The 15,927-nt window shown below is 40.1% G+C and overlaps 2 protein-coding genes across 2 annotated transcripts in view; both read left to right on the top strand.

Annotated features, from left to right (window-relative positions):
- The window catches only part of LOC105935492 (protein AHNAK2), a 29,973-nt gene extending 18,846 nt beyond the window's left edge, over window positions 1–11,127 (top strand). The window contains exons 6-7 of the mRNA XM_036150814.1: window positions 833–993; window positions 1,076–11,127. Coding sequence (XP_036006707.1) covers window positions 833–993; window positions 1,076–11,113 — 10,199 coding nt within the window. The 3' untranslated portion in view covers window positions 11,114–11,127. The remainder of the gene's footprint in view (window positions 1–832; window positions 994–1,075) is intronic.
- LOC105935490 lies at window positions 11,120–12,501 on the top strand. The gene has a single exon (XM_036150815.1). It carries the CDS (start codon window positions 11,130–11,132, stop codon window positions 11,784–11,786), a length of 657 nt encoding a protein of 218 aa, XP_036006708.1. The 5' UTR covers window positions 11,120–11,129; the 3' UTR covers window positions 11,787–12,501.
- The last annotated feature ends 3,426 nt before the right edge of the window (window positions 12,502–15,927 follow it).

A 15,927-nucleotide genomic window follows, 5' to 3' on the forward strand; every position in this document is an offset into this window, starting at 1 on the left:
TCCAGTTTTTAAATTAAGGTTTTTATTATTAAGGAGGGAAAAAAGAATCCAAACCTACATGGTCCAAAGTGAAAACGAGATTGTCCCCCGTAACCTAATAACTGGTTTGGCCATCCTTAGCGTCCTTTGCGATAACTTACAATGAGTCTGACAGGCCTTTCTGAGGTCATGCGATGTCCTTCCTATAGGACAATGAAACCATTCTTAAATCTCAAAGCCTCTAAACCTTTTTTTTCCTGCATCCATATCCCTGCTGAAGAAAAACACCTTGACAAAATGATGCCGCCCACACCATTTTCACTTTGGGTTAGTGTGCTCAGAGAAATTACTGCGCTATTCGATTTCTGCCACACAGCATTTTGCATATAGGCTACAAAGTGAAACTTCTAATGTGACTAAAATACCTCCTTCTACTTGCTTGCTGTGTTCCCCATATAGCTAATGGCAAACTGCAACAGGAATTACTATCGCTGTGTTTTCAGGTGTGGGTTTTCTAGCCGCTCTTCCATAAAGTCCCCATATATGTTAATGCTTGTCAGTGACTCTCTCCTGAGCTAGGGTTCTTCTCAGCTCCAGAGTTACCATGGGGTATGAAAGCTTTTGCAAGGAATAGTTGTATTTTTAGAAACCGAAATAGCATTAACAAAATTCAGAATTCATTGTATATTAAGTACTAATATGTTTTTTGTCAAAAAATGTCATCAGTAGTAGTATGTATTTTTATTTTAATCTCTACTAACAAATTTAACTTAGCACATTTTAATAGCCTAAAAGTCAATACTTCTTAAGACGACATAATCTTTTTTTTTTTCTGGTGATCTTCTTTTCATAGGAGATCAGATTCTGAGCGCCACAGTGTACTTTGACAACATGTCATATGAAGACGCTATTCAAATCCTGGAGCACGCTCAGGCTTACAAGTTAAAGCTTTGCCTGAAACGGCAACCGGACATCCCAGAGACTGAACCGACCATCGAATCTGATGTCATTCCTGTAAGTATTTTCAACCTGTCTGTTCATACGTTTTAAAATCTAATATCGAAGTCTGATATTTAATATGTCTGTTGCTTAATAGGAGGAAGATATTTGCTCCGCAGAGATGAGGGAGCAAGGAAAAACCAGAAGGCGCGGGGATGCTCGCATTTCATGGCCAAAGTTTCCCTCCTTGGGAAAACGACGTAAATCCCGTTTCACAAGGTCTCACAGTTCATCAGAAGCAGACGAGCAGAGAAAGCTTGAGCTCAGTCCCACAACAAGTGACACAGAGTCACCTATAAAATCCCAGGATGCTCTCAAAGGAAAGAAGAAACATAAAATAAAGCTCTCTGGCCTGACAAAAAGAGGCCGCATAAGTTCATCTGAAGACCAGGACACCGATGCTCCCTCAACTGGGCAGATAAGCGGCGACATTCAGCAGAAGCAGGAATCAGATACGCTTTCACCGGAGTTCCCTGAATATCCCTCAGGAGAAACACCAGAAATCAATGTACAAGCAGTTAAGGAGGCAGGGGAAGTTGTAGAGTCTGACCAGAAAAGTCCAACAACCAGCGACGCTCAAAACATGCAACACAAGGTGGAATTCGTCAGTATAGACAGCACTTTGAAAACTACAGATCTAACTGTACCTCTGACTGATCCTGAGAGCCAGTCTGGTGCTCCAAAATCTCCGGATGAGAAAAAAAAGAAGAAAGAGTTAAAAATGAAAATTTTGGGGAAGGATAAAATGCACAAGAAAGAAGCAAAAGCAAAATCCTCTCCCAAGAGGCTTAAAACTCTCGGAGCAAGTGTTGATGCTGAAGATCTACCAGAAACAGGAAAATCTGATGTCATCTCAACCTCTGAATCAAAAACCAAATTGCTGGGTGATCAGACGACGGTTGCTGCAAATAACAAGAAGCAAAGTAGTGAGAGTTTGAAGGTAACCCCGTCTAAATCTATGACATCGCAGATATGTTTGCCAAAGGTGGAACTTGACATATCAGTGCGGAAATCTACAAAGAAAGGGGATGAAAGGACACACAAAGGAAAGGACACGAAACAGAAACAATCCAAAATGTCCAGTCCAAAACATAAGCAGCCTGAAATAGACGTAAGTAATCTTGCTACTTCAGAGGAGACGCAAAAAGTAAATGATCAAGAATCTCCAACTAGAACAGGCCGTGTTTCCACAACACAGCTTCCCAAACGTGAAGACATTGAGATTCCAGGTATGGAGGACATGTCTAGGAAATCCACAACAAAAATGACTGAACCTAAAGCTGATTTAAAAAATAAAGAAAATCATTCTGAAACTGTGCAAATGTCAATTGACGTCAACAGTGTGAAAGAAGCAGTTTCAAAATTACCTGGATTTAAACTGCCTCAAGTTGATACATCCGGAGCGCTTATCCCAGAAGAAATAACTGTTATAGATGCTAATGCACAAAGAATATCCGTAAAAACCCCCACGAAAATGGCACAACCAAGACCGGAAGAGCATTTCACAAGGTATGACACAACTGCATCTTCAGAAATCTTCAAAAGGATGTATGTAACTGAGAACACGACAGATTTAAAAAAATCTGAAAAGGAAGAGAAGACCATGCCTAGCTTTGGGATGTCCACAAAATATCGAAGATTACCTTATATTGGGATTGACTTGCAAAAGCAAACTTTCATTCAGGAAAAGGAGACAAAAACTGAAACAAAGACTGAGGAGAGACAAACTGGAGAGGTCATATGTAAAGTCAAAATGCCTGAACTTGACAGCATTGACTTCATTGACTCAACAGATGAGTTATCAATCAAAAAAGATTGTGGCTTGACAAGTATTGATATAAGTACTGATGTGAAGAAAACATCTGCTATCTCTTTTAGAAATAAAGAAAATGATGATGAACCTGAAGATGCAAGGAACAAGCTGTCCAAAGTTGGTATAACTCCTTCAGACATATTCAGTGGAAATAAGGAAATAATCTCTGATAAGGGCACAACAAAGGCTGCTGACAGAGACGAAAAGAGTCAATTTAAAAGGCCAGATTTTGACATCTCAGTGCCACAATTTAAAGGAAGAACAGTTGATTTTAGCACATCCAAGAAAGACACAGAAGCAGAGGGTAGAGGAGGGCTAATCCCAGGACGCACTGAGAGAGCCATAATTCTCAAAAGCGCCGATGTTAATGTTCCAGAAGAAATAGAGGCAGAAAAAACTCAAATAGAAATAAAAACAGTTGAAACCCAAGGCGTCTGGGAAGCAAGCCCCGCTGCGAAGTTTGGAATCAAGATGCCAAAAATCAAAGGCGCAGAATTTGATTTGAGCTTGTCAAAGAAAGATGCACATGACAAAGAGTCACATGACAAAGCTGCAGGTCCACTCCCAGGAATACATGGGATAGAGGTTACTCCTGGAAAAGGAAATGTATCTTTTCTAAAGCAAAAGATGGAGTTAGAAAAATCCGGAGTAGAAGTCAAACATTTGCAGCCTAAGGATGAACATGTACAAGGAGCCAAAATCAAAATGCCAAAGCTTGGAATGACAACAACAAAATTTAAAGGCCCTGAAATAAATATAAACTTATCAAAGAAAGATGCAGAGGTTAGCCTGCCAGAGGCTAAACCTGAGGTACACCTCACTGAGGATTCAGAAACTGATTTTAACAAAGGCACAGAACGAAAGACTGAGATAAAAAAGTCTGATCTGAAAATGATACCACTGCAGAATGAAGGCGAAACGAATGGACACGGACACAAGATTAAAATGCCCCAATTGGGAATTGCACTGCCAAAGGTTACAACTCATGAGTCAGATTTAAGACTATCAAAGAAAGGTAAAGATCTTACCCTGACAGAGGTTAAACAAGAAATCAAAGATCATGAGGTTGAATCAAACGGATCATCTACAACACAAGATTTCAGGGCTCCTGGAATCAAAGCTTCAACAAAGGATGTTGAAGGATCATCATCAAAATTTAAAATGTTTAAAATGCCACGATTTGGAACTGCTACTCCAAACCTCAGCAGTGAAGTTTCTGACAAACCGTCGCCTGAAGATGAGGTTCCTGTCGACACTATTATACCAGACACAGATGTAGGTCCATCTCCTGATGTGAAAACCAAAGTCTCTGAAATTGATGGAAGAACAAGTGGGTTCAAAATTCCAAAATTTGGAATATCACTCCCAAAGCTAAAAGGCCCTGAAATTGATACAACCTTATCAAAAAAAGGGACTGATGTAGATGTCACTTTGATTAAAGGTGAAGCTGAAGTAAAACTCCTTGATGCTGAGAACGCAGAACCTGATATTAGGCAAGAGGCTGAAACTCCCCAGACTGGAGTCCAACAAGATTCAGCATCAAAACCGGAAATCACGATACCAATTCCGGCTCCAGTGGCCCTTACTGAGACACCTGAATTGGAAATCCAGACCCTGAAGGCTGAGAGTCAAATTCATGGACAAGAAGGAAACATAAAACTGCCAAAGATTGGAATTAAAATGCCAAAAGTAAAAGGACCGGGAGGTCATCTTGGCCTTTCCAGTGAAGCTGTAGATGTGAGGGAAGCAGAAGACAAAGTAGACTTACAGAGTACAGAACTCATGCTGCCAGACACTGAAACTAAGGTAGAAATCCCTGTCCCTACAGCAGATGTTAGTCTTGGAAAAGCAGAAATTTTGATCCCCGCTGGAAAGGTGGAAGTTGGAAAACCAGAAGTGCAAACTCAACCTTCACTTGAAGGTCAAGGGGGCAGGTTCAAAATGCCAAAGTTGGGAATCGCAATGCCAAAAGGAAAAGGTGCTGAAACAAAGGAGGATGAAGAACGGATACTTACTGAAAGCAAGATCGATGTGATAATACCTGAAGCTGATTTTAAGGAACAAGATGTGGAACAATTACCATCAAAATTTAATATGCCAGCATTCAAATTTCCAAAATTAGGACTTGGCACTCCTGGTTCCACCACCGGAGTATATTCATCAGACAAAAAAGCTCAACGAGATGACATGGACATGGACTTTCATGATGAGGTTCTTGCAGTTACCATTGTTGCACCTAACAATGACACTGAAGAACCATCCATAGATGTCAAAACTATAGGAGCAGATTATGAAGGAAAAACAAAGAAGTTTAAGATGCCAAGTCTTGGTTTTTCTGTGTCTCAAATCAAAGGTCATGACACTGATGGTTGTGTTACACAACAGCAGACCAAAGCTGAAGACAAGCTCGGTGATCCTAAACAGAAAAGTGCTAGTACTGAAGAGGATGCTAAAGTTCCTGATATTGATGTTATTGCAAAGGACAAACAGAGATCACACGGGAAATTTAAGATGCCAACCTTCAAGTTACCAAAATTTGGAGTGGACATCTCAGCTGCAGATGAAGAAAATTATACTATGGGCAAAGATGTAACAGTGAAAGGAGCTAACATTGAGATTCCCCAAGCAATTGTTACAATTGACTCTGGAGCTCCCAGTAGTAAGTTTGAAGGTAAATCAAAGGATGTGAAAATGACAGAAATAGAATATGAAGGCAAAAAGAGCAAGTCTGAAATTCCAAGTCTTGGTTTATCTGGTTCTTACATTGACTCAGGCCTCTCAAAAATTGATGTAGATGTAAATATCCCAGAAAGCAAAGCTGAAGTCAAACTTCCAAATGATGATTTAAACACATGCTCGGCTGAAGTAGAAGCTACAGCTACAGAAGTCAAAGTATTAAAAAAGGAAAAAGAAGGATCACCATCCAAGTTTAAGATGCCAACATTCAAGTTACCAAAATTCGGGCTTTCTGCTCAAAGTTCCACAGAGGAAGAACCTCCTTTGGACAAAGATGTGAAAATAGGAGGAGGTGAAACTATGACTTTCGGAGAGATTATTTCTGTTAGCACAGAAGGACAATCAGCAAACTTAAAAATGACAGGCTCTGAAAATGAGGGAAAAGGGAAAAAAATTAAACTGCCTAGTCTTGGTTTTTCTGTTCCACAAACCAAAGGTTCTGATTCTAAAATTAGCGTATCCACAACAGATGTAGATGTTACAGTACCAGATGTCAAATCAGAAGCCAACATTCTTAATGAAACCTTTAACAAATCTGCTGAAGTGGAAGTCAGAGTTCCAGTATTAAAAGGAACAAGTACGGAGAAGGAAGGATCACCATCCAAGTTCAAGATGCCGACATTCAAGTTACCAAAATTTGGGCTTTCTACACAAAGTTCGACTGAAGAAATGCCTCATTTGAATGAAGATTTCAAAAGAGCTAGTGGAGAAACTACAACTTCAGTAGAGATTCATGCAGCTAGCACTGAAGTACCAAGTATTGATATCAAGGATCCATCAGCAGATCTAAAAACGACTGGAAGTGAAACTGAAGGAAAAGGAAGAAAATTTAAACTGCCAAGCCTTGATTTTTCAGTATCACAAACCAAAAGACCTGATCCTCATATTAGTTTGCCCACGACAGATGTAGATGCTACAGTACCAGAAGTCAAAATGGAAGTCAAACTCCCCGAAGAGAAATTTAGCACATCTTCTAAAGTGGAAGCCAAAGCTCCAGAATTCAAAGGTACAAGAACAGAAACAGAAGGATCACCATCTAAGTTCAAGATGCCGACATTCAAGTTGCCAAAATTTGGGCTTTCTACACAAAGTTCGACTGAAGAAAAGCCTAATTTGAATGAAGATTTCAAAAGAGCTAGTGGAGAAACTACAACTTCAGTAGAGATTCATGCAGCTAGCACTGAAGTACCAAGTATTGATATCAAGGATCCATCAGCAGATTTAAAGGTGACAGGAAGTGAAACTGAAGGAAAAGGAAGAAAATTTAAACTGCCAAGCCTTGATTTTTCAGTATCACAAACCAAAAGACCTGATCCTCATATTAGTTTGCCCACGACAGATGTAGATGCTACAGTACCAGAAGTCAAAATGAAAGTCAAACTCCCCGAAGAGAAATTTAGCACATCTTCTAAAGTGGAAGCCAAAGCTCCAGAATTCAAAGGTACAAGAACAGAAACAGAAGGATCACCATCCAAGTTCAAGATGCCGACATTCAAGTTACCAAAATTTGGGCTTTCTGCTCAGAGTTCCACTGAAGAGGCGCCTCCTTTGAACAAAGACCTCAAAACAGCTGAAGGAGAAACTACAGTGTCAGAGAAGGTCATTGCCGTTGGCATAGAAGGTCCAAGCATTGATATTAAGGATTCATCAGCAGATGTAAAAGTAAAAAGAACTGAAAATGAAGGAAAAGGAAGAAAATTTAAACTGCCAAGCCTTGATTTTTCAGTATCACAAACCAAAAGACCTGATCCTCATACTAGTTTACCCACTACAGATGTAGATGTTTCAGTACCAGAAGTCAAAATGGAAGTCAAACTCCCCGAAGATAAATTTAGCACATCTTCTAAAGTGGAAGCCAAAGCTCCAGAATTCAAAGGTACAAGAACAGAAACAGAAGGATCACCATCCAAGTTCAAGATGCCGACATTCAAGTTACCAAAATTTGGGCTTTCTGCTCAGAGTTCCACTGAAGAGGCGCCTCCTTTGAACAAAGACCTCAAAACAGCTGAAGGAGAAACTACAGTGTCAGGGAAGGTCATTGCAGTTGGCATAGAAGGTCCAAGCATTGATATCAAGGATCCATCAGCAGACGTAAAAGTAACAGGGATTGAATATGACGGAAAAGGAAGAAAATTTAAACTTCCTAGTCTTGGTTTTTCTGTATCACAAACCAAAGGGCCTGCTACCGAAATGAGTTTATCCACGGCAGATGTAGATGTTACAGTACCAGAGGTCCAAACAGAAATCAATCTCCCAGAGGAAAAACATTACAAATCTTCTGAACTGGAAGCTAAATCCCCAGAATTCAAAGGTATAAGAATGGAAACAGAAGGATCACCATCCAAGTTTAAGATGCCGACATTCAAGTTACCAACATTAGGGCTTGCTACTCAAAGTTCCACTGAAGAAGTGCCTACTTTGAACAAAGATCTCAAAACAGCTGAAGGAGAAAGTACAGTGTCAGAGAAGGTCATTGCAGTTGGCTCAGAAGGACCAAGTATTGAAATTAGTGGTCTATCTGGAGAGTCCAAAACCGAGGGACATGAACGTGAAGGAAAAGGAAAAAAGTTTAAGTTGCCAAGTCTTGGTTTTTCTGGCACACAGGCCAAAGGGCTGGACACAGATTTAAGCTTGAGGAAAGATGTGAACATAACACAACCAGAACTCAGAGCTGAGGTCAAATTTCCTGATGATGAGCTGAAGCTCACTAATGAAACTGAAACTAAAGGACCTGAAATTCAAGTTGTAACAAAGGATATTGATGGATCATCATCTAAATTCAAGATGCCCTCTTTTAAATTCCCAAAATTTGGGTTTGCTACTCAAAGTTCCACCGAGGAAGCACCTTCTTTTGACAAAGATGTCAAAACGGAGGGAGGTGAAACTATAGCCTCAGAGGGGGTGCTTAAAGTTAGCGCAGAAGAACCAAGCATTGAAATAAAGGACGCATCAGTTGATTTAAATACTGTAGGAAGTAAACATGAAGGAAGAGGAGGGAAGTTCAAACTGCCAAGTCTGAGTATTTCTGTACCACAAGCCAAAGAGCATGATGGTGATTTGAGCATAAAGACTAATCTAGATATTACAATGCCAGAAGTGAAAGCTGGAGTTGAACTCTCTGGTGACCAATTAAACAAATCTTCTGTTGAAGTGGAAACTAAAGCACTTGAAAGCAAAGATACAAGAAAGGATAAAGAAGGATCACCATCAAAATTTAAAATGCCAAATTTCAAGTTACCAAAATTTGGGCTTGCACCTCAAACGTCAGCTGGAGAAGTACATCTGTTAGACCAAAGTGCAACTTCACAAGGGGTTATTGCAGTTACAACAGAAGAACCAAGCATTGAAATCAAGGGTCCATCATTAGAGCCAAAAACTGAAAAGAGCGATCGGGAAGGAAAAGGAAAAAAGTTTAAGTTGCCAAGTCTTGGTTTTTCTGCAGAGGCCAAAGGGCCTGATGATGATTTAGGGTTATCAAAGAAGGAAGTCAATGTTACACTGCCAGGAGTCAAAGATGAACTCCGTGATGATCATGATTTGAAAAAAATGTCTACGACAATAGAAAACAAGGGACCAGAAATCCAAACAGTGACAAAGGAAGCTGATGGTTCACCATCCAAATTTAAAATGCCTGGATTCAAGTTACCAAAGTTTGGGCTTTCTACTCAAAGCTCCACTGGAGAAAGTCCTCAATTGGACAAAGCCGAGGAAGATGGTGAACAGAAATACACTGTTACTGCAATGGAAACTAAGGCACCTGAGATAAAGGTTATATCAAAGGACATTGATGGATCACCATCCAAATTCAGAATGCCAACGTTCAAGTTACCCAAATTTGGTCTTGCCACTCAAAGTTCAGACAAACAAGTGCCTGCCTCAGAAAAAGATGTCGACACACTGACAGGTGAAAGTACAACTTTGGAGGAGGTTCTTAAGGTCAGCACAGAAGGCCCAACAATTGAAATTAAGGGTCCAGCTGTAGATCTAACGTCTTCAGGAACTGATAAGGAAAAAAGAGAAAGTAAATTCAAACTGCCAAGTCTTGGTTTTTCAGTGGCACAAGCCAAAGGGTCCGATATTGATATGGACATGTCGAAGACAGATGTAGATGTCAGAGTACCAGAGGTCAACACTGATGTTTTGCTTTCTGACCCAAAACCTAAACAACCTTTGGTGGAACTGGAAGTTAAGTCTTCAGAGATCAAAGCTCATTCAGAGGATATCGAAGCTGTACCAGCAGGTAAAATCCCTAAAATTACTTTACCCAAATTTGGAACTGTATCCCCACATCTCAGTGTGGAAATATCTAATGTGAACAAAGAGAAAAGAATTGACATAGAACGTAATGCTGATATTGGACAAGTGGATGTAAATGCTAAGGAAGGGGAACAAAAGAAATATGAAGGTAAAGTTAAAGTCCAGCTATCCAGTGCTGAGGCAAAAGTAGAAGATGTACCTACAGTTGAGTCTGAAGGTAAAGTGAAACGACTAAATTGGACTTTTCCGAACATCTCATTTTCAAGAACTGGTGGTAAAGCCCCTGTTGTCGATGTCGACGTTGAAACACCTAAAGCTGATGTCACATCAGCAGAGACCAAAATCTGCCAGTCAGATGTTGATGTTAAAGAGTCTTCAAGGGTCCCTGCAGTAGAAGCACCCTCAGCTGCAGAACTTGACACAAACTTAAAGAAAAGTAAGTTTTCACTTCCCAAGATTTCATTTTCAAAGTCAAACATGAAAGAGCTTGAAGTGAAAGCTGAGCTGCCAGATCATGGTGTAAAAACTGAAAAAGTTGAAACTGAAGTGACAGCAGAGGTCAAACCCCCTGCAGATGAATACAAACATGACTCGACTACTCCTGAAACAACAGCTTCTGGGGCTGAAGTTAAGTCTAAAGATGGAAAAGGTTCACCATTAAAATTCAAAATGCCAACTTTAAAAATGCCAAGATTTGGAAGTGTGTCTCATGAGGTAACAACAGAAACACACGCCACAGAGAAAATAGCCGAAGGTGATGAATGTCAGCTGGCGGACGATCCTACTGGTATCACCAAAGGTCCAACGACTGATGTTAAAACAGATGCTTCCAAATCCATACCACTAGATCATGAAACCCCAAACACAGAAAGTGATACTGTGGTTCATGGATCCCCAAGTAAATTCAAACTACCTACCTTTAAAATGCCACGACTGAGTCTTTCAAGATCTAAACCTGAAGATGAATCTAACACTGAGCATGAAAATACTGAAGATCGGCCAGAAATGAAGATTGAACTAAAAGAAGAAAGCAAATCACCAAAACTGACTTTAACATCGTTTGGTGACATCGTAGAGTTTACCGATGTTGACCTCGATGTTCATAAAGGGGAAAAGACTGAGCGAAGCCTTGAAACCTCAAAGGAACTTCATGAACCAGTTGAATCCGCCGCAAAGCACACAGAGGCAAAGGACATGGTGGAAAAATCCAAGCAAGATGCTACCAAAAGTTCGGAGAGCTCAGGCTGGTTTAAATTCCCAAAGTTTGGACTGTCTTCTCCGACGGAACAACCAAAGATTCCTGATAAAGGCAGAGCAAATAAAAGATAGCAGTCCAGTAGGGGAAATGAAGGACGAAGAAGGAAGTCCCACATGTTCTGTCCAGTCATCAGATGCTTTTGCTGATATAAGCTCTACGATCACAAGTGAGCCTGTTGGCCCATTCTTACCTTCCCCAGCCAAGGTGACAGTCAAATACTCAGATGACAGTGCAGCTGCTGGGGTTGGAGAGACGCACACCGAAATCATGACATCCATCACCAGGACCGAGCTGACCGCAGATGTGCCCAACTTGCCCGAGAAGATCACTATTTTGTCTTCTGGTGTGTCATCTTCTTCTGAAGATACGGTTAGACTAAAGTCTGGAAAAATTCATATCGTCACATCAAAGATACAAGCTACTCCAGAATCCCAGCATGCCATGATACCATCTGCTGTCCAGGTCCAATCGTCTGAAGGCCTTGCATTACAGGTGGACGACGCTCCATCGTGGACCATCCAAGATGCTCAAAGTGCCACGAGAACAGTGTTTGAGAAACACTTGATTCAAGAGACATCAACTGAAAGAAGTGAGAGCAAAGAGACCCTGGTTATAACAAAACAAATCACCCTGATATCTGGCACCACGGAGCCCATCTCCGGGGAGACAGCGTCATCTATTCAACGGCTTAAAGACTCTGTGCACTCTGAGAAAATGAGGTTCTTTGATGAGGCTGAGAAGTGAGAGAAACATTTGAATTGTGCCTAAAGATCCTTGTTCTCCATCACAAAAGAATGGCTTAGCATTTCACCACCTGAAGTTTAAAACAAAAACCTCCGGGCAACTGGATGAGGGACCAATGAATCATACAAGTCACAGATAGTTATTTGTTGGCATCCAGGTATCACCATGACAATGTGATGTCGAGTTGCATGTTAATTGATCTATATAGAAATGTATTGCAATAGCAAAGTGCGACTATTCTATTTATAACGCTGTCAAGCTGTTAATAAGCTGGTTAAATGATTCTCTTCATTACATAATATGTCTTTGCTTTATGAGAGAGAACGTTTGATTTCTGCTAGCATACACGTTGCCTTGCAAAAGTATTGATATCCCATACATTTTCATATTTGTTACATTTCATCACAGTACAACTGCAGCTTTCAATGTGTTTCATGGGGTTTTTATGAGATGGGCCGATACAAAGTAGCACAGAGTTATAAAGTGGAAGAAAAATGATAAACGGGTTTCAAATTGACAAAGAAATATTAAGAAATACAAATCTGCAAAGTGTGACGTGTATGTCACAACTGCATAAGAAAAGTACCCCCACAGCATGATTCTGCTGAGTGCCTAACATTGGTTTTAATAGATGTTTTTTTAGCGTGTTCATGGTGATGTGTAGTATTGGTTTTCCTCCACAAAAGTTGTTTAGTTCAAATCATATCAGCCAAAATGTCCAGGCCTGCGTTAAAATTAGCGCTGGACGATATAGAAAAAAATGCATCTTGATAAAATAGAAATCATATGGATCGATAATATTAACCTACGTGGCTAGAATGCTTAAGGAAGGAAAACTGTTATTCTATTGAACTTTTTATTGACCCTTTTTTTTCTATCATCAATATACGTCTAATGATCTATATATATCGATATTCAATTATTGTTGAGTCCTAGTTAAAATTCAAGCTTTTTTGGGAGATCCTTGTTGGTTTGAGGGACTGGAGCAGTGGCTTAGTTAGCTTCTGCCTTGTGTTGGCTCTTTATGGGCGTCTTGGCCTGCTTTTCTGATTAATGCAAAAAATTTTATTTGTGAAGACTTTTTAAAAACATTTTATCGTTTTCCTTATTCTTCACTCTTATCTGCAGCTTTGTATTTGTCAGCCATATCAAAATCCAATGAAATCCGCTGAGTTGTGAGGCTGTAATGTTAATTTTTTTCTTTTAAACTTCAAAGGTGATGCAAGCTTTTGCAAGACACTGTGTAAAATATTTCCTCAATCAATTTGTACTTTTCAACAAGTTTAAGTCACTTGTCAGAATTATTTTGCAGGATGACCCCTAGAGCATTTAGTTAGAAACATGCTGAGACAATGTTGCTGAAATTCCAACGTATGTTTCCAGTTAAGACACTATAATGCTTAAAGTAGAATATATTTACAGCAGAGAAACCTGTGTGCAAGCAAACCATTAAATATCCAGGAATTATCCTTATAGTGTGACTACAGTTTATGCGTAAAGAAACAATACCAATGCAAAGCTGAAGTTAAATGTTCATTGTAAACCTCTTTAAGTGCCCTGCTACGATTGCACTTGTAACAACTCACTGTGCAGAAGCTAAATTGCTATGATGTATACTAAAACTGTCAAGTATAGTATATTTTATTTTAGTGGAAGAATATTGACCCAGCCATGTAAATAGCTTTTGGAAACCGTGTTATTTTCTTGGTCACTATCCTTGTTTGTATCCTGATAAGCTATAATATAACTGAATGTATTTCCAAAGTTAAACACAATAAACAATAGGAAATAGTAAAAGGAATAGAAAACCTTTTTCAAGTTTGCTGATTGTTACTTATAAGCCTCCTTCCTTCCTTCCTTCCTTCCTTCCTTCCTTCCTTCCTTCCTTCCTTCCTTCCTTCCTTCCTTCCTTCCTTCCTTCCTTCCTTCCTTCCTTCCTTCCTTCCTTCCTTCCTTCCTTCCTTCCTTCCTTCCTTCCTTCCTTAATAAAACAAAAACACATAGACGCACATCCATCCCTTTGTCTCCTCCAGGCTGGACTAATGTGATGCACTCCTCATCAGATTTCCCAGTAAGAGCATTCAAAAGCTCTATTATGTTCAGACCAGCACAACCAGGGTTCTGAAGGGGTGCGGAAGCACGAGCACATCACCCCCACCTGCCTAACTGAATTGGTAAAAATATATACATCAGCCAGCACCCGGTCAGGCCAACTGCACCTTTTTATGTTCTCTCTGTGGCGGTGTAGCATTAGGAATTGCTGTTTCAATGCCAAAGAGAGCCCAACAGATTTACTTTCAATTGGAGCATTACTGCTTTTGCTTAGTGCTCCACTTGATGTCTATGCAAAAAACGTTACTGTTAAAGTAAAGTAAAATATATAAAAAAAAATCAGATTTATATAACCATGCACACCAGCATGCAATTTTCCTTTATAGATCACAGCTGTACCTGAACATCTGTATAGCTTGTTCGGCCTCATGTTCTGCCCTCTACACGCCCAGATTCAACCATAAATGGTCGATGCAAAACACCTCATCAATGTTAATCCATCCATCCATGTTCCGACACTCTTATCACTTGTGGGGTTACGAGGGGTGCTGGTGCCTATCTCCAGCCGTCAATGGGCGAGACACTGGACAGGTCTCATGAATGTTAATTTGTGGTAAAAATGGGTCAGCAGGAGGCAACCACAGAGAGAAAGCAAAGGAACTTTGGGAAAATTTCACAGAGAAGCATTTATTCAATTTGTAAATCAGACGTAAAAGAGCAGATGTTGCCCACATTAAAAGAGAAAACATTAAAAATTAAACCTGATTGCTGTAGTACATGTCAGCAGACGTCTGTACTCCTCTGAGGCTTCGCTTGACGTTCAGAGAAGGGAGCGAGACCAGGACAAAGAGGTTACCCCACAATGATAAAGAACCCAACCCCTCCAAAACCTTTTTTTTTAAAATAAATAAATAAAAAAACACTGCAAAAGACACTTTTAGGAAGCCAACACGCTGCACTGCATGGGTGTGAGCGCCAAGGGCTCTGTGCTCTGGGAGTTGGAGCCTTTCAGCACCTGCAGGGAGGTGTAGCCACTTTCTCCTCTAGGTTTTAGCTAAATACAATGCTCGTAGTCTAAAGCAGCATCTTGGCCTGTCATCATCCTTGGACAGGAAATATTTGATCCCTGAAACTGCGTTTCCTTCTCATTCTCCCATCTGCAAGGTCTTCCAACTGTGCCAATGCATCCATCGTGCAGCACTACACACGAGTGTATTTGATGGTTTACAACAACTAAAGTAATTGCTGTACACCTTGTCATGATAAGAGTTGAACACGTCACCCTGATGATCATCAGGGAGAGGAATGTGAAGGTTGAAAACCCTGATAAACTGTTGTCTGGACTTTTATTCATGATTAAGATGGCTTATGTGATATTTTTATTTTATTGAGAGGTCCTTTTGTATACTTACATGTCACCAGTGCAAGCGTGATTAACACTGCGGTATTGAATGCTTATGATGAAGTTGATCTATGATTAAAGTCTGATACGGAGTGAAATTGAACATCTGAGAGGAATCATCATGTTTGGCTGCAAGTCACCACTTTACCATCTGCATCGCTAGTTTCCCCAGTCTCCAAAATGAGCGTACGCCTGGGTCAGAGTTGCCTTGAGGGCCGCGCATATTCCCGTCAAGTTTTTTTTTTTTATAGATTCCAATTTTTGTGTGAAAAGTGGCGTACGCAAAGTTCAGGCCCCATTTTGTGCGTACGCAAGCTTTATAAATGAGAACCCAGAGTCTGCAAGTGTATAAGAAGACCCGACCCAGACAGACCTGAGTCCCAGTCAAACAGACATCTTTGAATTGTTTTGCCTAATCTGGACGTGGTGGTATAAACTGATCATCAACCCGACTGCACAGTTGTTTACCGACAGCCAATGAATAGTATTGTGAAATGTACAGAGGAAACCTTATCTGTACTGTAGTAATAATTGGTGATTAACTTGGTTGATATGACATGGCCAAAATATATTTAATAATCACATTATTAGTAACATGAATCAGTCCCATAGTGTCCCGTATCAGTCTTATATACTATGTTTTTAACGTGTTTAGTCTGCAGGACCAGTAATGACTAGTTAGTGCCA

Source organism: Fundulus heteroclitus, chromosome 19, assembly GCF_011125445.2.
Source record: "Fundulus heteroclitus isolate FHET01 chromosome 19, MU-UCD_Fhet_4.1, whole genome shotgun sequence".
NCBI lineage: Eukaryota > Metazoa > Chordata > Actinopteri > Cyprinodontiformes > Fundulidae > Fundulus > Fundulus heteroclitus.